We start from the raw sequence: 24,500 nt of genomic DNA, 5'->3' as shown, positions 1-24,500 counted from the left end.
TTCTTTCATAATATCTGTTGTAGCTTCAGTCATATTTCTTTTGACTGGACTGATGTAATATTTGTCTTCTGCTACCATCTGTTCCTTCTTTAATCAATTCTGCATATTCCTATTTGCTTAATCTTTCAAACCACCACTGTTTTGTGTCACCTCCAAGTATAAAATCTTGAAGAAACTCCCTACTGCACTCTGATTTAAAATTAAACTCATTAGCTTGGTACACTCTGCATTCTGCAACCCAAATTCCCATTTAACTTTTTTAGGCCTTATCTCCTACCATGATCTCATTCCTTTTAAATAAATGTTCTATTCCTTCTGCCTTAGATGTCCCCCACCTTTTGAATCAGCAGTGTGTCGTTACTTAATTCAATCTCTGATCACCCGTGTATTGAAAGCTTGCTCTAAGACATCACCATGCTTGAAAGTAGGCTGGACTAGGGATGTTAGTCAGGTAGACCAAAATTGGATCCTAGTTCGTACTTCCTAACTGGAATATTGAGTAAGCTTCTTAAGCTTCTAGTTTCCTGGAAGAACAAAACCCGGGCTGGAATGTTATTTGATGAAAATGAATAGTCCAAAAAATCTCTGCAAAAAAGAATTGTGGTAAAATCTTGAGGAAGTCCGAATCATTTATTTCACTTATTGATTTTTCCGTAACACACCAGTCAGTTTTTATCACATTACTTGGATGTTGTTTTTATTACAATGAGTAAAAGACATTCTGGTACTCCCTCTCTATGTAGCACCTGATAGAAAAGTGGTGTCATCTGCCCACAGGTAAGATGCTTAGATTGGATGCCCTCTGAGGGATTTATTAGCCTGACTTCCTGAGCCAACATTTCCTCATCTGAACAATTGGGGAAATTGCCTCTTTCTTCCTAATAGCTTTAATAAACATAACATAGTGGTAAATGTCTTATGCTCTCAACCCAGCAAAAGTTAGATTTCTGTTGCCTTTAGCTGTGGGACCGTCCCCACACTGATTTGATTCTTTCGTGTTTCAATTTTCTTATTTGTAAAAATGACAGATAATAGAACCTTTCTCATGACTTTTAGTAAGGATTATATAAAATCATTTGCTCAATATTCAGTAAGTTTTAGTTGTTTGAATTACATAATGTGCTAATCAAAACCTAATATAAAATTTATTGTTATTCTCTGCCACTCACCCTGTCCTCATGATTGCTGCAAATTTTCTGTAGTGATGTTCTATTCATTAAGATTCCAACCTGTTTTGTATCTATAACTATAAGGCTTTGTTGGATAGAATAATAAACAAATTATATACAACAGTCTATTCTGTCAAAAATTCTAGATTATTATTGGTATTTGAAACAAATTTGTAGTACATAATCAGTATTCTCTTTGTATTTTCCACACATATTAGGTGGTTATGCTTTTTATATAATTTTTTTTGTGTATATATATATGTGTGTGTATATGTGTATGTATATAGATATTATATATATATATATATATATATATATATATATATATATATATATATATATATATAATATCCCTTGATAATTAAAATAGCCAAGATAGAATCAGCATATTTTTTGATAGTACTAGAACTGTAAACACTTTAAATAAGATATTTTTAATATCTTAAGTAGTACTAGCATTATGACTAAGGTTGTCTTTTGTAAGCAAAACAGACTTATTTACTTGTAAACATTTTTATTTACTTGTGGCTATAATGCTTTTCATTTAGCTTGATGTTTTATTTAAATTTAAAAGAGGTATCTAAATGGAAGTAAACATAACTAAAACCTCAATTCATGAATATATTTCAGTTATCTTAATTTATGAATATTTTAGCCAGTGTGTATGATATGTAAGTTTGCTCGTCATGCTCTTGAGATTTTGCTAGTGCTTTCCTACTCATTCAAACTAATAGTCTTTCTTTCTGTATTGTAACAACTCGGGCTTTAAGGTATAAAGAAATTTTTATGATATTTTCCATTCCACAATTTAGAATCTTTACACATCAAGATAAATACTTAAGCCTTTAGTCTGATTCTAAAAACTAATAGTGTATCTTCTAAAATAAAATTTCCACATACACCCTTTGATTTTTAAAGAATTACTTACTGTGTATTCATACCACTGCCAGCCTACGCTATATTTGTTTTCCTTCTTTGGTTCAACATTTTTCATTGCTAACCAATTTTAGTTGAGTTTTCCAGAGTTACCTTTATTGTGTGTGTGTGTGTGTGTGTGTGTGTGTGTTTACAAGATTACGTAATGTTTCTGCACAGTTTCTTTTAGTTTTAAATCTTTAGAGAACTAGTTCTTGCTCTTTTTCTGTCACTGGTGGTTAGAATCCACGGAGCCGGCAACTCTGGTCCTTGCCTGGTCCCTTTGCCCAGTGGCTGGGTTCTGACCACTTGCCCCTGGGCTCTTCTATATGGCGGCCTCCTCCTTCCATCTGAACAGTGAAAGGCCACGTCACTTTCATCTTTATTTTGACTAATTAATTTGTGCATTTATATCCTTCACATCCAAAATTACCTTTTGAAATAAAAGCAATTTGTAGAATTTTAGGCATGTTTTAACAGTAAAGCAATCATGGGTATTTGTGAGTAGACAAGAGGATTTTGGTGACTTAGGGCTCTTTGCTAGGCCCATTCATAAGACCAGTCTTCTAAGTCACACTGATTCAAAAATTCATATTAACTCGGGCAGGTGGAACTGGGAGAGGTTCTTCCTCAATTAGGCTTCCTGTCTTGAAAGTTGGGGCAGTCAGAGAGGTGCACTGGGGGATGGTTTCATTGCCTGAAGTCACATTTTAGGAAGTTTTCCACCTAGCCTTTTCTGCTTGCCATCATATGTATATTTCTACTCCCTGCCCAGCTCTCCTTGCTTCCACATGCCAGTATAGGGTCTTTGATGATTTCTTCCTTCCTATGCCATCTATTTGCCACCCTACCCTGCCTACCCCCGCAAGATGCCCTGGATTAACCTCATTTTGCTCCCTTTCATGGTTATGGGTAATCTCTTAACTAGAACTTACTAGGAACCTTCCACACTCTTCACATTGTGAGTAAGATACATTTGCAAAAAGGAGCATTCATTTGAACAACATGCATATTTACTAAATTTTAGTTCTTAAAGTTAATGTGATAGGGTATTGTTTTTTAGAAATATTAGAAAAATAAACATTTAAAAATAGTCATGTAAATATTGATACTTAAGTTACCTTTTTAAAATTATACAAGTGGATTCTGTAGCACTGGAACTATTTTTATTCTCTTTATTTCTTTTCAGGAAAAGAATGCTTTCCTCAAAGCGTCCTTTTAGTATGGAGTATGCCAAAAAGCTCATGCATAGAGTGGATTCTCATTAAACATTTTTTCAGTTGTTTAATATTTATGTCCAAAATGCTACAAATAATGAAGAAACTCAATTTGTTGAATGTTCACTATGCATCAGGGGTTGTGTTAAGCACTTAATATGCATAATTTTGTGGATGAGGTAGGCATTACTAGTCCCATTTAAAGACGAGGAAACGAGTCTTTTTACTAAACTGCTTGCATAATCTTGCCTACCTAGTAAGTGGAGATATAATTTAAAACCAGTTGCATTTGATTCCAAAGCCAGTTCATTCTACAGTTGAAAATGTAGTACTAAAATTGCCCTTTTGTTTTTGTTCTGTTTTTTCTGTAGTATTGACTGTAGGTCCTGGTGCTCAGTATTGACCAAAGTAATTCCACCCCTGCTCTCAGATACCTTAGCCAACTGGGTCAGTAGGGGACCCGGGTCACTGTTGTGCGTGTGATGAAGTAACAGATGGGTGAAAGGCATCATGTGAACGTTTCAGTGGATGTGACAGTTGGGCAGATATTCGGGGACTCCACCCCAAACATTAGGGCTGCTTTGGGTAAATTGGTGGTATTCACTTTGGGACTTAAGGTTTACAGTGGTAACCTGCTAGAACCAGGATTTTTGTTAAGGAGTAATCTGGTATGTTGAGGGTTTAGTGTTCATGTGTGGACTGGATGGATATTAGAATTTAAATGGGGCCCAGGTTATGAAAGTTCCCAAATATGTAATATACAGAGACAATATTGGTGATGGTGAAAAGGGGTCGAGTCTGTTACATTGGTTCAAATACATGTTTCTTTAACGATTAAACTATACTGAACATGGATTTGAGAAGAAATCTCCTGTTAGGAGAATCAGAAGTAACATCCTAGATGTTCTCAACAGGCTGTTACAGTGGAGATAAAAAGAATAAACTGGATAGATATTAGGAGGTAGAATCACTTGGTCTTGTAATAATCGAAATGTGATTTTCTATGATTGAGACATTAAAAGTGGGTCACAGCAATTTCACTAGAACAGAGGGACACATATCAGATTTCTAGGGTGGTTGAGGAATAAATGCGAAGTAGAAAAGTGGACTGCTAAGAGAAATGAGGAAAGTGTTTTCTTTTTTTAAATGACAGGAGGAATTGTTGCTTGCTTACCTGCTCATGGGAATAAGCCATCTACACCTTTGATAGGGCTGTTTGCTCAAAATTTAAAGTTAAAGAGAACCTTGATTACCTTGCATTCGTGAACCAGATCTCATCATGCTTCATATTTGATTAGTTCCTTCTGGAGTCTTTCAAAGACCCTTTTGGTTTCTACTGACCTAAATGGTTTTGTTTTACTGCAATGTATCTTGCTGTTTCTTCCAACAGATTACTGTGAATATATTATAATAAAGAACATTGGACTTGATTCTTATCCCAAGTGGTTCTATTAAAATCTCTGTTCAAGTTTAAGGAACTTTTTATTTTTAAGTTTGTTTGTTAGAAAATATGATGTGGCTTATGGTTTTATTTTTTTACCCTGCAATCATTGCTGTATATGTAATGAGATTATGGAACAGTTTATCATTAAATTTTAGCTTCTTTTTTCATTGTGTTTTTACTATTAGGTAAGATGTTAATGTATAAATCATTGTACCTTATGGTATACAAATATAGAAATGTGTGTGTGTGTACAAATATAAAAATGTGTGTGTGTATGGAGGGTGCCAAAAATATATACACATTTTAAGAAAAAGCTATTAAAATTGTAATACTTAATATGTACCGGTAACAAAAGATGAATACAAGTCACGTTTGACTTCTGCAATGACAAGAGGTGCTCAGAGTGGTTACCATCAGTGTCCAGCCACTTCTGATTATGGTGAACTACTGCTTGAGCAACGTTGACCAAAGTGTCCACGTGTATATATTTTTTGGTGTGTGTGTGTGTGTGTGTGTGTGTGTGTCCGCGCGCGTGCTTCTAAATAAAAGGGGATTTAATGATTAATCTGCAGTCTGTGATGGGCTGCTTTTTGCTGGAATAATATTGCTTAGGGACTTCCTATGAATAAGAAGATAAAAATTGAACCAGGATTTTAAGGTTTCTTTTCAGATTCTCATGAGATTATAACTTTGCCTGGTTGTTAATATTTGAACTGTAATAACAATTCTGTAAATTAAAAAAAATTCATTGTTATTTTAAGGTGGTCTTGAAAACCTGGATAATTGTTATATAATTTAACTCAATTTCTTAATACTCCACTTTTATAAAAACAGTAAAAACATAGACTGGCTTTATTTTTAAAACCCCAAGAGCCTGTGGTGTATGTGTGTGTGTGTGTGTGTGTGTACATCTGTGTGATGTATTTAATTAGGATAATTTTTGGTTAATAATGCTTATAAGAATTGTCATTTCTTGAATTTAACTCTACTAAACTTTTTTAAAACTAAAGGCTCATACATTTATTTTTTAATTGAGATATAAGTGGCGTATAACATTGTGTAAGTTTAAAGTGTATAAAGTGTTGATTTAATATGTTTATATATTGCAATGTGACCACCATAGCATTAGCCAACATATCTATCACATAATTATCTTTTTTTGTTGTGAGAACAATTAACATCTAGTTTCTTAGCAACTTTGAAGTTTATAATACAGTATTGTTGACCAGAATCATTATTCTGTGCATTAGATCCTCAGTGCTAAGCTCTTTATACACATTGTCCTTTATACAGAGCCTCTGAGGCAGAGTTTAGCATTATCATCCCCATTTTGTGCATGAGTCTTAAAAGTCATAAAACTTGCTAAAGGTCATACAGTAAATACAACATATTGCCTTCAAATCTAGGTCTTTCTAGCTCTAAAACCCATGTATTATATAGTTTACTAGAATTGCATCCACAAAGATAGATTCTCCATAAACTGGTTCCCAAGGGTGGGGTGGGTGTTCCTGGATGTGTTTCTGGAAGTCTGTGAGGTCTGTTCCTGGCATCCGCAGGCTCTGTTGGGATCTGGTCCTGTCTGGAAGGCTTTCCCCAGACATGTCCTTGTTTAACTTTACCGGCCCTTCACTTCTTGGCTGATCTCTCCTTCTCACGGACACCTCTGTCTACAGTTTTAACTTGCTGCCCCTACTGCATTCCCACTTTCTGCATTCCTAGTTCAGTTTACCTTACTCAATTTTTAATAGCGCTTTCTTACACACATGTAATTTACTTATTACAATTATTTTCTGTCCCTGCCTATTAAAATATGTTTCAGGAAGACAGAAATATCATCTGTTTAGTTAACTTGTGTGTCCCAGATGCTTAGGGCAGTGCTTGGTGCATTATAGGCATTCAGTCAGGGAATAAATAAGTAAGCAAGTAGATGGACGAGAACTCCTGCATTCAAAAAGGAAGATCGTTTTGTTTTATGACCTTGCTCCTAGGAAAAGGGTGCATGGCTTCTATCAGGTTCTCACTTTATCAGATTGCACCCAATGTCTAACCCAAAGGGTAGTGATTCATAAGCTCATAAATTGAATTGGAAAAAAAAGGAAACAAAAGCACTAATTCAAAAAGATATATGCACCTCCATGTTTATTGCATCATTATTTATAATAGCCAAAACTTTGTAACAACTGAAGTGTCAGTGTGCAGCTTAAGTGTGTGTATGTGCCCATGCACACACACCAATATTATTCAGCCATAAAAAAGGAAGAAAGAAATCTTGTCTTTTGCAACAACATGAATAGTCCTTGAGGGCATTATGATAAATGAATTAAGTCAGACAGAGAAAGATTATTTGAGATCAAAAACCAAAAACAAAAAGCAAACAAAAAAAACCTGAACACATAGATACAGAGCAGATTGGTGGTTACCATAAGCAGGGTTGGCAAAATGAATGAAAGTGGTCAAGAGTTACAAATTTCCAGTTATAAAAGAAGTAAGTCCTGGGGATATCAATAATATACAGCATGGTGACTATAGTTAATAATACTCATGTATATTCAAAAGTGTCTAAGAGGGTAGATCTTAAAAGTTCTCATCACAGAAAGAAAAATTATATAACTGCGTGGGATGGTGGATGTTAACCATCAAGACTTATTGTGGTGATTATTTCAGAATATATGCAAATATCGAATCATTATGTTGTACAACTGAAACTGATACGATGTTACATGGCAGCTATATCTCAATTAAAAAAACGGGTGCCAGTGTTTCAGCTGTATATGATTTATAGAAATTGATAGTATCAGGAACTAGTATATATTAGATCAGCTTAAATTTTTTCTTGAGATCATTTTGAAAAGATAAATTGTGTTTCACATTTTAAATTTATAGATTGAAGAGTAAGAAAATCATGTTGAACAATGTTAAAACATGTTCAACATGTTTAATCGCATGTTCAAAATCAAGCGATTTTGAATATCGCTGTTTGAGACAACAGGTGAAACTGTGGGAGTTAATGCTACATAAATGTTATAAATACACATTTTAAATGACCAGTCATAGTCGATCTCTTCTTTCTGTGACTCTACACATGTCATGTGTCTCAATTCAATTCTAAAGACTTATTGTACATGTACAGTATGTAACAGACTGGGGCAGGCATTGGCCATCGTCTGCTCAAAGACCAGCTTCCTGTCCTCAAGAATGGGACCCTGTAGGCACATTAGTATGCCGTAGGTTGGAGTAGAACTGATGAAAGCTTTTAGAAAGTGTATTTGGCAATATCTATCTTTGATTTAAAAATTTTACCAATGGGAAGCTTATCTACAGAAATATTTGCACATCGATAAGTATTTTGTTGCAATAGAAAAATACTAGAAACAAGCTAGTAGTGTTTATTAATGGAGGTGTGGCTGTCTCAATTATATTTGTACTATGAGATATTCTGGAGCCATTAAAACAATTGAGGTAACAGTATCTGTATTGGTATCGAAAAATGTCCAAAAAATGTTAAGTCAAAAGAACAGGTTTCCCAGAGTATGTATAATGTTTCATTTCATATAGAAATTACACCTGAGTATATGGACATATTATATATATATAGTCATAGAAAGGTAATTGGAGAGAATTCTTCCTAATGACAACCATGATTAATTCTAAAGAAAGGGACTTGGATTAGAATTGTAGAGGTGAAATAAGACTTCCAAATTTTATTCTATATACTTTGGCCCTAGTTTAATCTTTTATGAGATGACTTAATGGGGGGAAAACATCCCCTATAATATTTTTAAAAATTTACTAAAGAGACACATGCACTGCAAAACTGAGGTGAGTTGGTTTCCCTTGTTTAAATAATGCTTCTTTGCATTGTTTCTCTGAAATTCTTCCTTCAGTACCCAACATCTTTAAAAATTACTTGATCAATTTTAAATTAATATTTTAATTAATAATTATGCTATTTTTCATATTCAATTTTATAAATTCATAGTGTTTTTATTAAATAGTTTCATATGCTGTTGGGGAAGAGGTTGGGATCACTTACCTTCTTAAAATGGAACACAACCAGATAAATGTCTAGTTTTATCATTTGAAGGCGGTCACTCAACAAAGGCTAGTAAATTAAAGAGTTTTAAACAGATTAATATTCCGAAGAGCAGTAGTCATGGATATTTAAATGTGCTTTTAATTTATTTGCTCCCATTTATGAGGCAAAAGATTAAGTCTGGTAGAATAACATTTATTTTACATTCCCATTAGGACTGTGGATAATGTCCAAAATAAAGACTATATAATAAGCACCATCCATGGTAATTCAGTCTCTTGAATTTCATGATAAACACTAAAATATTTATGTTTTAAATCTCAATGTTCATGATCTATCTAGCATGTAGTAGTATACTTTATTTTTGGAATTAGTACGTCTAAATCTTTGAAAATGTACAATTATAAAATAGATTTATTTTTGTAGACTTCAGAAAAACTTTTATAAGTATGCTTTTATTAAACAAAAGCTATATATTTATTCTTTATAATTTGATTTTAGGTTTGTCTTGCTGCTTTCCACATTTTGAAAACCAAATTTTATCCTTTCTAGGTTGGTCACTGGTCATTCCCCTCTGTGGAAACTTTTGTGAAATTACATTGTAATCTGTGAAACCAAGGATGTTTTTGGTTGTACTGTACTGAAAAGTACCTGTGGAATCTTTGGGCCTAAATTTCTAATCTTTTGCAGTTTAAACTTAATCAATTCCTCTCTCTCCCCTATACTCCCTCCCAAAAAATAGAAATCAGAAAAGCTGAACAGAGTACAATTGGTAATTGAAAACAGTTAAGACATATGCTCCATCATTTCCTTACAAAAATTTCTCTAAAATAGACCTAGAAAATTGGATTCCATTTTCCATTTTTGAAAATAATTTATTATCTTGAAATCATCCTTAAGAATATTTGTGGCAACTTGATTTCAGTGCTTCAATAATAACCATATAAGTCAATAAAGACAAATGTTAGAACTTAGGTGAAGAGTATATATTGTTTTGAGTATATTCAGTTTCTGTAGGTTTGAAATTTTTCATAAAAAATCTTGGGAAAAGGAAAGTGTATATAATTTAAGTTCTTTTCATTGTCTTTTAAACTACAAAGTAAATTCATTCTTATTCTGCAGGTGGCCATTGCAGTTCATGAAATAAAAAGTATTTCACAGTCCCAAACTATGATGGTTATCTCAGAAATACAAGGCCTCAAACTCGGGTGCTTGTTCATCTCCAGTCTAAACTTCTATTTGTTCATAGTCTCACCTTCCCCATTCTATCTCCAGGAAATGGATGTTGATGTTAATATTTTCGGGTCTCGCCATGTTTTCAGTGTCGTTTTGCATTAGGTTGTTACCTTAGTAACCCAGTACATTCCAGGAGACCTAAACCTCAAGTATAGAACAGGGAAGTTAGGGAAAGAGTTGATGTCCCCAGTGTGAAGATGCCTGAAGAAGGCTGACCCCGGATGAGTGCTTAATGAGTTGCTGAGTTTGCTCACTGGAAGTGCTTATCTCTGTGGGCTGCCTTTTTCTGACTTGGCCTTATTTGATCAGGAAGTTCCTGTTGCTCATAACTCATCGTGGTTTCAGCAACTTCTCCCCCTGCTCTCCTTATACATGTGCAAAGTGTCACAGGTGTGGGGCTGTTCTCCGAGACGTTTGAGTGGTGCATCAAATCCAGCTATGTCTGCTCAGAGCATAGCTGACTGAAATGACAAGAGAGGTGATTGTGGGTGCTCAGCTCCTTCCCTGCCTGTGAGATGTTTTCCAGTAAACTGTTTTGCGCTTATACCTGGTGGTGCTAATAGTGTGTGTTTGTGCTCTTTACAGGTTACCTGCCCTGCTCCCAAGGAGCTCTCCTTTGCGTACGGTAGATTCACACATACACACTTGATTCAGATGATTGATAGCTCTGTGACAAAGGATGGGTGACTTCACCACTCTGGGCAGCAGTTCTCTATTTGTAAACAGGAATAGCACATATCTAGTTCCTAGCACATTTATGAAGATGTTTAACGTTATTACCAATCTCAACAAATATTTTCTCTCTTCATACTCATGTGTATCCTCTGAGGTAATTGCTCCATATCAAGTTCTTTTCAGTGTTTAACTAAAATATCCATAAAGTAAAATGCTTTGTTCAGAATGTATGCCCTTAACAAGTATAATTATTCAACACTGAAAAGCAATTTTATGCTCAAGGCCACTGGTTTTAGGTATGTTGCTGAAGGGGAGAATTGGGGTGAAATGCAACCTGTGTTCTGCACCACAAGCTCTGAACACTCCCTTTCTCGAGTCTCACTTAGCTACCAGGGAGGAACCAGAAACAATGCAGTGCCTCATCCGTTTCTGCAATTCAGGTTCCGTGTTAGATAAGAATTGTGCTTTGCTGGTGATGGTGGTTATAAAGTCATGGTTCATAGTAATTCATTTATTCGTTGGCTCAAATAGTGTTTAAACATCTAATATATGGGTAACACTATTAGGATATAAAACGAAACTAAGCAGTAATCTGGCTAAGTGTGATTAAGTGTCATAAGGAGTTTTGATACTTTATGTTCTTGAGAGCCTGTATTTATTACTATTCTAAGTACTCTTCTTTCTAATAGTACTCAACACCACATTACTAATCGCTGGCGTAGCTGCTGCCTATCTGATGGGGCACAGTGTTTGTATCACAGATGTTGGCAAGCACTACAGAACAAGGTCTTTTTTTTTTTTTTTTTTTTTTTTGAGAGTCAGTTGTTAGAAATTTATCAGTGCACTCCTGGTTGTATCCCATCTTCACGCCAGTTCCTAGAAGTTATTGTTATTCCTCCAAGTCTCGGCTTTGACAGTCCATTTATTGCATTAATATTCATCTTTAACCTGGAAGTTCAAACTTCTGGTTACCCTGAATGGATTTCTGCGTGTGTGTGTCGCCCTGGTTAGCTTGCCCACCCGCAATCCTCTCTCTGTGAGCCCCTAGAAGAGTGTGAGTAGGAGACATGCTTGGGTAGGTCTTTTCATGTTACATTTTCCCAGGGATTTTGACCTGAGGATGTGGTTTAAAACTGACCCTTTCAAACTTTCCAGTCCTGTGAGAGAAGCTCTGAGAGAAGCAAGGCAGGGCTGAGTGTTCTTTGGAATGTTTTATTGTTAACGGATCATAGAGTTTTAAGTGTGTTGAGAAGAAACCTGCACCTTAGCAGGACTCTCCTTAGGTGTATAGAGTACAATGTATGTTTTTCTGTTTTCAAAATATGATTTGTATCTCAATGGCATGTCTTTACGATGTCAGAAGACTTGAAGTCAGTAACTGGGCGTCTCTTTGACCTTGGTCAATCATGTGTGACTCAACTCCTTTAACCTTAGCCACATTTTAACGATTCATTTCAGAAGCTGGAATTTTATTAATATCTGACTTGCTTCCTTCAAGAATATTTATAGGCACAAAACCTGCAGTTCCATTTTTACAAAGGATTATCAGGCCCTTTAAAATTAATAATGGTGAAATATGTATTTATCATCAGGGAAAAAGGGGTAAAAGTGCATATCTTGCCACCTATTGAAAGCCTTGTTAGGTTTTTGTAGACCACAGAGCCCAGTGATGAATTTGACCTTGTGTGACTCATCGTCACTCTTTCTTTGATTCTGTTTAATTGAAATTTCTTCTAGTTACCTATTTGCTATGGCATCTTACCTGACTTTTTCTCATCTTAATCTTTTCTGCCATTCAGAATATTACATGGAAACATTGATTTTTTTTTTTTTTAAATCGCTCTGCTTGACTTCTAGAACTGATTAAATATGAAGTACATCAATATCAATGAACAGGTCTATCTTTGTACTTCCCTATAATGTTCTCCTTTTTTTTGGCCCTTGACTCTTTGCAGTCACTTTTTAGAGAAATTATAATGATATTATGTAATAAAAAGTAATTTATAAAATGTATTGTAAGATGTTTTTTTAAATTAAAAAAATAGCCTTTATTTCTAAAAGATGTCATACTTATTATATAAATTATAGACATGGTAAAAATCACTTGAAGTCCTGCCACTGGTAAGATTTCTTGAAGTTTCTCCTAAAATGAAAATTTGCAAAACAAATAATAGTAATTCTTCCTCTCTGTATAATAAAAGTATGTTTATTATATGTTCAGAATTTAATATTTTTTTGCAACATGAATTTGATTATGGCCCTGACACTAACTTATTGGCTATGGTCACATTTATTACTTAATTGTCTGGGTCACCGTTCTGTGAGTAAACATGGTGAAACTGAAGAACCGCAGGCCTTGATGCAATTTTCAAAATCCCAACATGACACCGAAGAGAAATGTGAAATCTTTTTTAGGCCAAATTTCCTCATAGTAAGAATTCATACTTTGTTGTGATATTAAATGAAAAGGTACTTATAATTTGTGCATTCTAGATGTTTAGTAAAATTGATTCTTTTTTCCCTAAACATTTTATTTTTATATGTAAGGTGCTTTCCATCAGTCCATCACAGCAAACTTATGAGATAAAGTTATTTTTTAAATTCAGATTTAAAAAGTAGGGTTTGGTGAGATGAACAAGGACCTGGCCAAGGCAGGTTGTACGTTATACCTCTGCACATGCTGGGCAAGTACAGTAAGTTTCTAGATGTAATTTCATGTAGAGTGTTCAGTAAGCCTTGTTAATGAATATTTTGCATGTCGACAACACAGCTTTGGTATCCAAACGACATTGTGCTCAAATCATTGGGAACTTGTCCTGTGGTTATGTTGCTCAGTTAAGTTTAGAAAAAAAGATTTTGCACATAGTTAGTTCATTAAAAATCCCATATCGTTTGTTTATTGACATATGTTTAAGGGTTGAGCTAAGGATAAAATTAAGGTTGTACTGAGGACTAAAGAAGTGGGTTTTTTAGTAACCAGTGCATCATAAGTCCTCAATACATAACTAGAAATTATTATATTTATTTTTGTCATAGATTTTAAAATTTGTAAATTTCTTTTTTAAGAAGTGATTTGTACTTATCAGTAACAAGAAATATTTGTTTAGATTTTTTTGTTTATTTTTATTGATTTTAATAAACGTTTATCTAAAGAGTATTTTAGTCCCTACCCTAATGAATCTATTAATTTTGAAATCATTATTAAGCCACAGGAAAATAGATTTTTTTGAGTGAAAAAGGTTGTGTGTGTGTGCGTGCATGTGTATATATGGTATAATTATACATTACTTTTTAAAAATAATGGTGTTTTAATATACCACAGAAAGATAAGTATGGTGACTCAGTGATTGTTGGTAAACATTAATATGTAAGCCTTCCTTTGTGTGTCATGGAGCACAGGAAAAAATGGAAGAAGAAAGAGGAGATTCTGCTATATGATTGGATGTTGGACGAGGTATCTTCCAATAAGGTTCCTCCTTGCTCTGCAATTCTAATAATCTATGAGAAGCAGACTTACATTTTGGAACTTAATTTTGAGGTTCCACAATCCCACTCTGCATGTAACAGGTGCAAAGGTACATCCTTTTTGTTGTTCTCCGTAGTTAAGATTGCTTCCATAAATCAGCACCATCTGTTCATTTTCAAAAGACTCTTCTCTTGCCTTGGGTTGTGTGGACTTATGTTGTTGTGTGTTCTCCAAGACAGGAAAAGGTTCATTTCTGTAGTAAATGGAAATTTCATGGATTGTGTTAAATATTATGTTTACTGTTCCATTTAATCAGTATTAGCTTGAGAAGAGAATTTAGGAATCTGATTGAGGGGGATAAAGTTCACATATAATACTCAACATCACAGGTACTGAGATATTATATAATCCCAAATTATTTGATGTTGAGCTCTGGGGTCTGCAGAGCACAGTTTATATTATAATTTGCGACACTGCATTTAAAAGTATAATACTATTAATTTTCCTCTCCATATTTTTATTTTATTTTAGAAGGTATTTTTATTTTAAAAATCTTGTTTATTATCTGGTATTGTTTGTCCTTAAAAGTATTTGAATTTTTTTCATTAATGCTTTTGCTCTAGTGGGATATAGTGATTATGAAGTAAAATTATTACACATTTTCTGATTTTATGTCTTTGAAAGGTTGCTGTAGATTTATCATTGTCAGTTTTGAAGCCCCCTCCTCCCACATATTTTCTGTTGTTTTCCAGGTTTGATGGGAAATTACTTTTCTCTGGAGATTTGACCAATTAATCAAGTAGTGGCAACATTAACACAAAAGCTTTCTGGAATCCTATTTGTGATACTTAGGGGACTCGGGGGCAGATTCCCCTTGGAATTATTTTCCATCAAATATGATCCCCCCGAAAGTCATTTAACTCCTGCTGTCAACATCCAAATAAATATTTTCTCTTGAATCCTATAACTCATTAATAGTTTACACGTCTTTCATTAAGTTTGGAAAATCTTGGAAATACTCTAAAAAGTGTGAAAAAGACCATTTAGTTGAGCATTTTTGTAGAAATATAATTGAACCAATTAAATTATTTTACTGTTGAGAATAATCCAAACACTTGAGAAAAGTTATTGTAAATTTGTTTAACAGTGCCATCAGAACTCATTTCCTTTTGTGCTTCCTAAACATAAAAATCAAACATAGGTATTGCTGGAAATTTAAGTAGGCAGGTATAACTTTAGTTTTTCATAAAATATTTTTAAAATGATAAATTATTTCTTGAAATTGTAGGCTTTTTCCCCCCACGTAATATATATTTAAAATACTCAGTTCCTTGGATCTCAGTTTGAATGTATATATGCAGGTGATTGATTTCCAGATGAAGTTTTTATTAAGTTTCCTTTAAAGCAGACAATGTGCTTTGTTTTCCTTGTTTTGTAAACAAACCAGGTACAAAATTTGTCCTTTTAGTTTATATGGTGAATAATGGAGGCAGGATTCAACTTTTAAGTGTTGTAACTTCTAATCCTGTTGTCTTTGCATTGACATCCCCTTAAGTTTTGTGTATCTTTTCTTTTAAATCTGTGAATGTAGAGAAGGTATTTCATATTCAAGTAGGAAAAAATGCAATTAGATAATTTTTCAAAATGAAAAGATAATTAGTTTAGCCAAATTTAGTTTTTTAAAACACATACTTCATGTGAGTGCTTATGATTTCAGAATGTAGCATTTATTAGCTTTTTCAATTGAGGGTTATTTTCAACTGAGAGTTAGCCTTGTATTGTTAGTATTATGGAAGAGAATAAGGGTGTTAATGTTTTCTAGAAGCAGAGAACCAATAAGTTCACATAATGCTTTTATCTCCACTTGTCTAAAACAAATTTCTAACCTGATTTAAAACTCATCCTTATCAAATATACATTTTCTCACAACTTTTCTCTCCTTTGACTCCATTTAAAAAAACGTTTTGCTTAGATCAATAAACTATGGTATAAAGTGTTAGCAAAATCTATCCCTGTCCTTCTGTATGAGTTTAAACTTTGGTTATGTTTTGGCTTCCTTTTTCTAGAAGCCTGATAAAGCCTGCATCAACTACCTTTGTATGGTGAAAGTGACCTCTGATTGATAAATTTAATCTGCACTAGAAAAACTGATAATATGCGACAAGCAGCTATGGATATGGTGTTGGTATAAGAGATACTGGTTTCTCTGAGACAAGAGACTTGTAAGCCAGGGCAGTGCTTGCGACCAGCTGATGTGAATGTTTGTCCCTACACCTGAGCTATGAGTTGGGAGACCTACAAGAAGAGGTCCTGGACAGCTGTGCAGACTGATCCTCCCAAGGACATTTTCAAATATCTAGTCAGAATAAAAATAAATTAAGAAACACAAGCAGGATCTCTGTTCTGTTCCTTCTGGTTCCCTGTCCCTCTTCCCAGAGGCAGCAACTTTCAATTTACGCAGATGTTTGTTGTGGTATTTACTTCCATTTTTCTAAATAAATGGTTTATGACATCTGTTGATGTACCGTTATGGAGGGCGAGAGATTTTCCTTTTATGCCACTTTCACTTTCCACGTTCTTATCTTTTCTGTATTGCTACATCAATAGCCAGTGTCACATTATATGGTAATGAAAGAATTGCTCCCTGTGTAACTAAGTTGGCACTCTGATTAAATACCCTCTCCTACACATTTTCTTTTGTTGTTCCTGCAGCTAATTTGTTTGACTTCTTAAAAATTTGTTTTGTTTTCTCTGTACATATCTTTAATTCCCCCTGCTCACATGCACATTCTCTATGAGTTTTGTCAAGATATTTCCCAATGTTCAAAAAGTCAAATTATTAATTTCTTTTTCTCATGGAGATTGATAACCCACACCTCTCCATCCTGCTGCTCTAATCAGAACTGGTTTCTGATTCTCTGTGCTGTCTTTTCACTATATTCTGGGACTTTCTTTGGGTTCTGTCCATCGTTTATTGAATTTCCTGGATTTTGCTGGAGCACATACCAAAATAGCTTTATATGAAAGAGTCCATGGGAAGTAAAGACTTTGCATGTCTGAAAAGTATTTTTTCAACTTTCACACTTTATTTTTGTTTGTTTGTTTTTGGTTTGGTTGAACAGAGTTCTACACTGAAAAATGTTTTTTTTCCTTGACATAGGAACTATGAGTCTTTTATCTAATAAAATTTAATGTTATTGGTAGTTAATAACGATGAAGACATTTATCCTAGGGCATTTCTTAATGATATTTCTAGGTTTAGTTTGCTACCATGTTTCCCTGAAAATAAGACCTAGCCGGACAATCAGCTCTAATGCGTCTTTTGGAGCAAAAATTAATATAAGACCCGATCTTATTTTACTATAATATAAGACCGGGTCTTATATAATATAATGTAATGTAATGTAATATAATACTGGGTCTTATATTAATTTTTGCTCCAAAAGGTGCATTACAGCTGATTGTCCAGCTAGGTCTTATTTTCGGGGAAGCACGGTAGTACTCATAGAAATGCTACCGTTTGACAATGCATAGGTTAAATTCGTTGTTCAGAAATAATTCTGCACAATTTTCTTGCATTTTTACACATCTTGTTCTGAACTATCCTTTCAAGGATGCGTGTATAGCAAAAAGCTTTGGAAGATAGATATCACTGTTATCTAATTTATATAGTAGAAAGGATGTGATGTCTTCATCCATTGAAATGAGCAGGCTTGCTTCCTATCTTTGCAAGAGATTTGGGTTCCCTCAGTTCATATTTCTTCTGTGTGTGCCAGTGTCCCCTGGCCCTCTTTATATCATCTAGGGAGAATTTTAGTTTGAGGAACCGAAGCATGAAAGGATGGTACTCTTACTAATGCTATTGCTGTAATAAACTGTCCTTTGTCTCTGACCCAGGAGTTTCATTTCTTCTGCCGGCATCCATAAAGTCATGGCAGGGTAACTTATGGGCTTTCAAGTTGAGTAAAATCTTAGACCCTTCGCAGTTGTTGATACCTATTTTCTCTTTGAAAATTTCCTCAATCAGTAACCCACAGTGGTTTCCTCTTCCTGCCATTTACTTGGTTGTGTATAGCATTTAGTTTATATTTTTTAACATGTTTTCTCATTCCAAAGGCATTTTCCAGTGAAAATACTTTGTATACTGTGAAGCACAACAAATGTCGGGTTTTATGAAAGTTTCTAAAATGTAGACGATATATTCTGTATTTAATTCAGTAGGTAATATGTTTAATATTAAATTGTATGGCAAGACACAAAGTATGAGTGGATTGAGTATATATTTTTAAAATATAGTTATGTAACATTACCCTAAAACATTTATTGAGATATGTTTTATGTCAGATACTGATTATTTATTTCTCTTTCAATAACAGCTAGTATTTACTGGGCAATTATTGTATGTCAGACATCATCTTAGTCAATTCACCTTCTTACTTACCTAGGGACTCAGTGGTTCTAGGAAAATGTTTTTATTCCTATTTTATAGAGGACGCATTAGAAATATAGAAGGGCTATATATACCTGCCAAAGGATATTAAATTGGCATATGATAGAGTTGGCACTCAAATCCAGATCTGTTTAATTCTCTAATCTGAGCTTCTAACCACTCTGCCTTTCTATAAAATGGAGAGAAGGGAAAGGATTAAAAAGTTTATTGACTTACCTGGAAATCTTTTAACACTGTGTAGTTTAAATTAATACTATAGATCTTCAATATTGATTTGACATAAATAATAGCGAGATTCATTTACAGTAGTCTCCCCTTATCCGCGGTTTTGCCTTCCATGGTTTCAGTCACCTGTGAACCACAGTCCAAAAATATTAAATGGAAGATTCCAGAAATAAACAATTCATAAGTTTTAAGTTGTGTGACATCACACTTTGTCCCACTTGGGACATGAGTCATCCCTTTGTCCATTGTCTCCAGATTGTGTATGCACCCTGCATATTAGTCACTTACCAGATCAGTTATCAGGTGGGGGAAGTCATATTCACATAACTTTTATTACAGTGTATTATTATAATTGTTCTATTTTGTTATAAATTATTGTTAATTTCTTACTGTGCCTAATTTATAAATTAAACTTCATCATAGGTGTATATATATATATATATATATATATATATATATATATATATATATGAAAAAACATAGTATATGTGGGGTTTGGTACTTTTCTGTGGTTTCAGGCATCCACTGAGGGTCTTGGAATGTATCCCAGATCAGGGGTGATTACTGGACTATGGTTATAATGGAATTCAGTTTATAACTCTTGCTAAAAGTAGCTGTGTTCAATCACAGCTTTTAAAAAGTATAAAACAATAAAATAAAGCAATATAGAAGCTGATACTTACACACTCAGAATTTGGGAATTTCTTAAGATGTGGTTCCCAGAGCATTTGCAGCTCAACCTCAGGGCAGTGAATGTTGCTCTGTAAACTGAACACCATATGAAGCTTCATGAAATAATATTCTGCAAGGTCTTGGGCACCTGATAATGGGCACTGTGGGAACAATGAATGTGTACATTATCAATCAGTTACTGTTTTATCATTGCAGTTTGGGGTATTTCATTTATGTGCTTCATTGTGCTACATAGGTGTTTCAACTGGTTATATGTCATGATTGCATTTCAGTGGTGCTTAAATTATTAATGCATTTTGAAACAAAATGTCTTTAATTTGTAGGATTATCTTTTTTTTCCCCCATCTGATTTATAAACAATCACTTTTCTTACCTCCCCTATTCCCTTTCCCAAAGGAAAAGCATAATTTTGGGAGTTGTTTACATTCAAAGTGTGGTTCCTAGGCAGGTTCCAGATGCTGCTTAACCTTTGAAATGTATTATGTGCTGGTGCTTAAAAGAGATAGATGACTAAGAAGTGCATATTAGAGCCTCTGGAAACATAGCATCATCAATCATGAAGTAACTTGGCTTCATGCAATGCCCTGCCATTGAGGACCTAGGGAGCCCATCTATAGCTCATAGAAAAACTGAGTGCATTCAGCTTCTTATTTTGGTAGATTCTCAGAGGATATGCCAGTGTCCTGCCCTGCCTTAATATTGCTTCAATAATTTAAAATACTGTTTGACACTGTATCTTGAACTTACAACCTTTGCTTATCATTTTTGTTGATGTCTCTGTTGACATCCTATGTTTTCACTATGAGTCTTTCAAATACATGATTATAAAATTTTTCCTCTAATGGTAGACTCCCATGTAGGTGGTTTAATGAGTTAGCATATAAATCACTGTTATCTAATTTATATAGTAGAAAGGATAAACCTAATAAATTAAATGTATGCATATATATAAATTGTATATATAAACTGATAAGAAATAGGTTAAGTAAATTTTATTTAGTTGTATTTGGAAACTTACTACCCCAGAGATTCCTAGGGATGATTTTGTTTTTATTAGCAAAGTATTGACCTACTGGAGTTAGACACTGCGTTCCGAGGTAAAACACCCAGGAGCCTCACAGCCACTGAATTTGGAGATTCTGAGTCTTTTCTAAATATTCTAATTTGGTTAATAAGACCATTGATATCAGTCAGGCGTGTTTATCATTATGCAAGTTATCCTGGGAAGCCAATTTAACCATCAGTGAACTCCTTAATGAAAAGACAATGACCAAGATTATAAAGTAAGACATGTCCTTGGGTGATATTTTGTTTATTTTTATGAACCATCACATTTATTTTACATGACACCTTTTGGGGTACCAGCATACTTACACAAATCCAATGTCTACAACATGTTGGAACATAATTTTTATAAAATGTTGCCTTTGTAAAAGAAAGGATACAAATGTCGGTGTCGATTATATTGCTGTGTGTGCCTTTCCCTCTGCTTGGTACTTCTTTAACAGAAGTAAACAGAAGTGGTACTTTACGAGTATAACTAAGATCTTAATGCATTTATGGATAATTAATAGTTGGCTCAGGGTAACTTTATATGAAATTTCATAGGATGAAAGATTTGAGTCAAGGATTGTTCTTCATACTCTTTTTGACAAGCTGTGTTAGTGGAACTGAGGAACTGACAAATATGACTTGGAAGAGTTTGGTAGTCATCAAAGTTTAAAAAAATTTTAGTAAAAATTTTTTGTTTAGTAAAAATTTTGTTTAGTAAAAATTTTAAACATGCATCCTCAGTGTCATGTACATTTATTTATTAACATAATATTGTAGTAGTATATAATTACTTCCTAAGTCATACACCAAAAAGTGAAGTAAAATGATAAGAAAGTTCACATTAATTAGAAGTTATGTTTTCTTTCCTTATCACAGTGATGTTTTGTTTGCCTCCTGGGATATGCTAACTCATATAACTTTTTTATTGCTTTAAAATGCAGCTTTTTATGTACACATACTCCTCATCAAAGGTCATCTTCCCTGGGGGGAAGACCTAATTGTGACGTCATCACGATGCCTCATGGACTCCACTTTTATACAGTTTTCTTTCACATTATAGAAATAGACGTAACGCAGAGTATATTTTTCTTTCACATTATAGAAATAGACGTAACGCAGAGTATATTTTTCTTTGTGTTCTGCTTCCTAGGATGAGGATGGGACAGAAGAAGACAACAGTCGTGTTGAACCCGTTGGACATGCCGACACTGGTTTGGAGAACATGCCCAACTTTTCTCTGGAGTGAGTTACTGATGGTTTTCACTAAATTTGCAGTATACATGTAGCATCGCTGATAGCAACAAGTATTCCAAAAGCATATGGCATGCGGAATGTTTGTGCTGAGTTAAAATTGGCCTGGCATTGGTTTGTTGTCCAAAGAGCATCTTTCATCTATTGAGTTATTAATAATTATCTAATGTAAAAAGAATAGCATGGAAATTCACATGTACCTGTCCTGAGTTTCATGCCTTGGCAAATACTATTAAATTATAATATCAAATAGTATTTGACTGAAAATGTTTGTCATATTAACAGCACTGTAACTGTTTTCAGATTGCTTTGTATGTCAGTATTTTGGTCATTTGTTCTTCAACTTGGCTAAATAAAAAAAGTTGTAGACATACTTTACTTGACAAACTAGTTGGATCATGTAAACATTAGCCATTTTAGTAGGTATGTGTATATATGTATAGTTTGAAAAAATAGAATCTCTCAAGATATTTGAAAAATTAGAGGTCATTGATTAGACACCATGAACATGATTTTAAATATAAAAAGACAAAGTAAAACTTTCCTATATTATCACAGCTGTACAATTATTTTAAATATTGGCATGTTGAAATGGAAAGGGTTTTCCAGACTTCTTCCTTTGATAGCTTAGAGCAGGGAGGGCAGTCATTCTGAAATTTTTCTTTGACTTTGGGTAAAAGTTAGAGGATCTAGATACAAACATTTGTATTTTTAATTCTGTCTTCTTTTAGTCTTCCAAGGGAAGGCTCTAAGAACTTCCTCAGTGAGATTAGTCTTTAGAATCAGATTATGTTTGGATATAGGGTAACCAGTGTTCTCTAAGTATTTACATTTACAAAATACTTTCCATGTCGTAATTTTTTTAGAATGAATGTACAATAAAAAATTATTAAAGTAACCGTACTATTCTTAGTTGACAAACCAATCATTAAGTAGATTTTAAATGGTATTAAAAGTATCTAAAATATGATGTGAAATTCTCTGAAAATATAAAAAAATTTAAATTCCAATTAAAGTGTTAGTTTAGTACAGTAAAATTTTTATTTTGTCCTAGTTATGTGTGTGATTAAATCTGTGCACATATTTTCCATATTGTTTTTATTTGTTTGATATCCCTGTCTTTAATTTTCTTTAGTCCTTGTGTTAGTTATATAACCAGGACATTCATAGAATGTAGGATAACTTCAGGTTATTATTTAGGAAATACAGTGGAAGAATTGCCATTTTCCATTATATAAAAACTATAGTGTGACCTTTGTCATTTATTTAAACAAGTCCACCTTGCTTAAACTGGATGTTTGATTAAAATACTATATCAAATATTGATTGTTAGATAAGTACTGTTTAGACTTTTATACAATACACATACACACACAGAAACACACATATAACAGTCTGCAAAGAAAGTGAAATCTCATTTAAATGGTTTAGGAAATTTAAAGTCTCTAAAATACACCCATTTTCATTAAATCCAGGCTTATTGCTTAACAGTAAAGTAGTTATGTAATAGAAGTAATTTCTCGTTACTTCATATACATAGTTTCATGGCTTTAAAGTTCAATTACCGACACTTCTATGAACATTATTTGGGTTTTAGTGGATATCTATTCACTTTGAGAAAGAAGTTTCATAACCTGTACTTGCAACAGCTTAGGAAACGGTGACTTGAAATTGTTGTGGAATAGTGGGGAATCAGGATAGCTAAATCACATCTGGACTGTCATCTACAGGGGCAAAAACTTTAACCTTTTTAGATTATGGAAGACTCAACGATATGAGATATATAGGAGTGCTGTGTAAATTATAACAGTGCTTTTTAGCTGCAACACCTTCACCGAGTTAGTCTTCATTGCCCTGAAAATAGATATTGGAATGGTACATTTTTAGTGGCATTCTAGAGATTTGACTTGCAAAATGTGTACTTAGGTTACATAGAAGAGTGATCCGAGGGAAATGGTTTTATGTCATTTTTAATGTAGTTATTTCTGATGATTGCTCTCCCTCCATGCCGTCAGACTAGAGGTCAGGTATGTCGTGTTTAACGTTGCCTTCATCACCATGCTTATATTCCAGAATGTGTATGTACACGCCTGTGTGCTTGGTGGGGTTTTTGTTTTGTTCTCTTTGGTTGCTTATTGTATGTCTGTGTTGCTGTGGTTTTTTGTTTTGTTCTGTTTTGGTTTGGTTTGGTTTGTTTACAGTCCATGTTCATGCTCCCTCATTCATCATTGTCTCACAGTGATATGGTAAAGCTCGTACACGTCCCCAACGATGGAGGGCCTCTGGGAATCCATGTAGTGCCTTTCAGTGCTCGAGGCGGCAGGTAATGTATCTTGGAGGGTTTTGATTGAATGTTAATGTGCAGTATTTTACCTTCAGTTTATTCTCAGATTCACAACGGTGTTGATTTAGCATATGCTTAATGCAAACATTTTCATTTGGGGCAACTGCCACTTCGTTCATACGTATGTACATCATAATCATAGAAAGCACTTAAGCTGATGAAGAAACCTAGCATTTAAATTGTCCTAATAATTGTATTGTTCATCACATCTGTGCAGACATTTTACTTTGTTATCAATTGTTGATAGACATTAGAGTCAGAACTTCAGATGAATTTGCAAAGTTAAGGGTGAACTTAAAAGCAATTTCCTGGAAAAATTTATCCAATAA

At 33.9% G+C, this 24,500-nt stretch overlaps 1 protein-coding gene across 27 annotated transcripts in view; it reads left to right on the top strand.

Annotated features, from left to right (window-relative positions):
- The window catches only part of PARD3 (par-3 family cell polarity regulator), a 610,024-nt gene that overhangs the window by 312,154 nt on the left and 273,370 nt on the right, over positions 1-24,500 (top strand). For 26 of the 27 annotated variants that reach the window (XM_081059103.1, XM_081059088.1, XM_081059092.1 and 23 more), the window contains 2 exons: positions 21,727-21,818; positions 24,067-24,150. In XM_081059103.1, the coding sequence (XP_080915229.1) occupies positions 21,727-21,818; positions 24,067-24,150 (176 nt within the window). The remainder of the gene's footprint in view (positions 1-21,726; positions 21,819-24,066; positions 24,151-24,500) is intronic. The other variant, XM_081059079.1, reaches the window with a different exon arrangement.

This window comes from Rhinolophus hipposideros (genome assembly GCF_964194185.1).
Source record: "Rhinolophus hipposideros genome assembly, chromosome: 1".
Classification (NCBI taxonomy): Eukaryota; Metazoa; Chordata; class Mammalia; order Chiroptera; family Rhinolophidae; genus Rhinolophus; species Rhinolophus hipposideros.
This window is presented reverse-complemented; position numbering and strand designations above follow the sequence as displayed.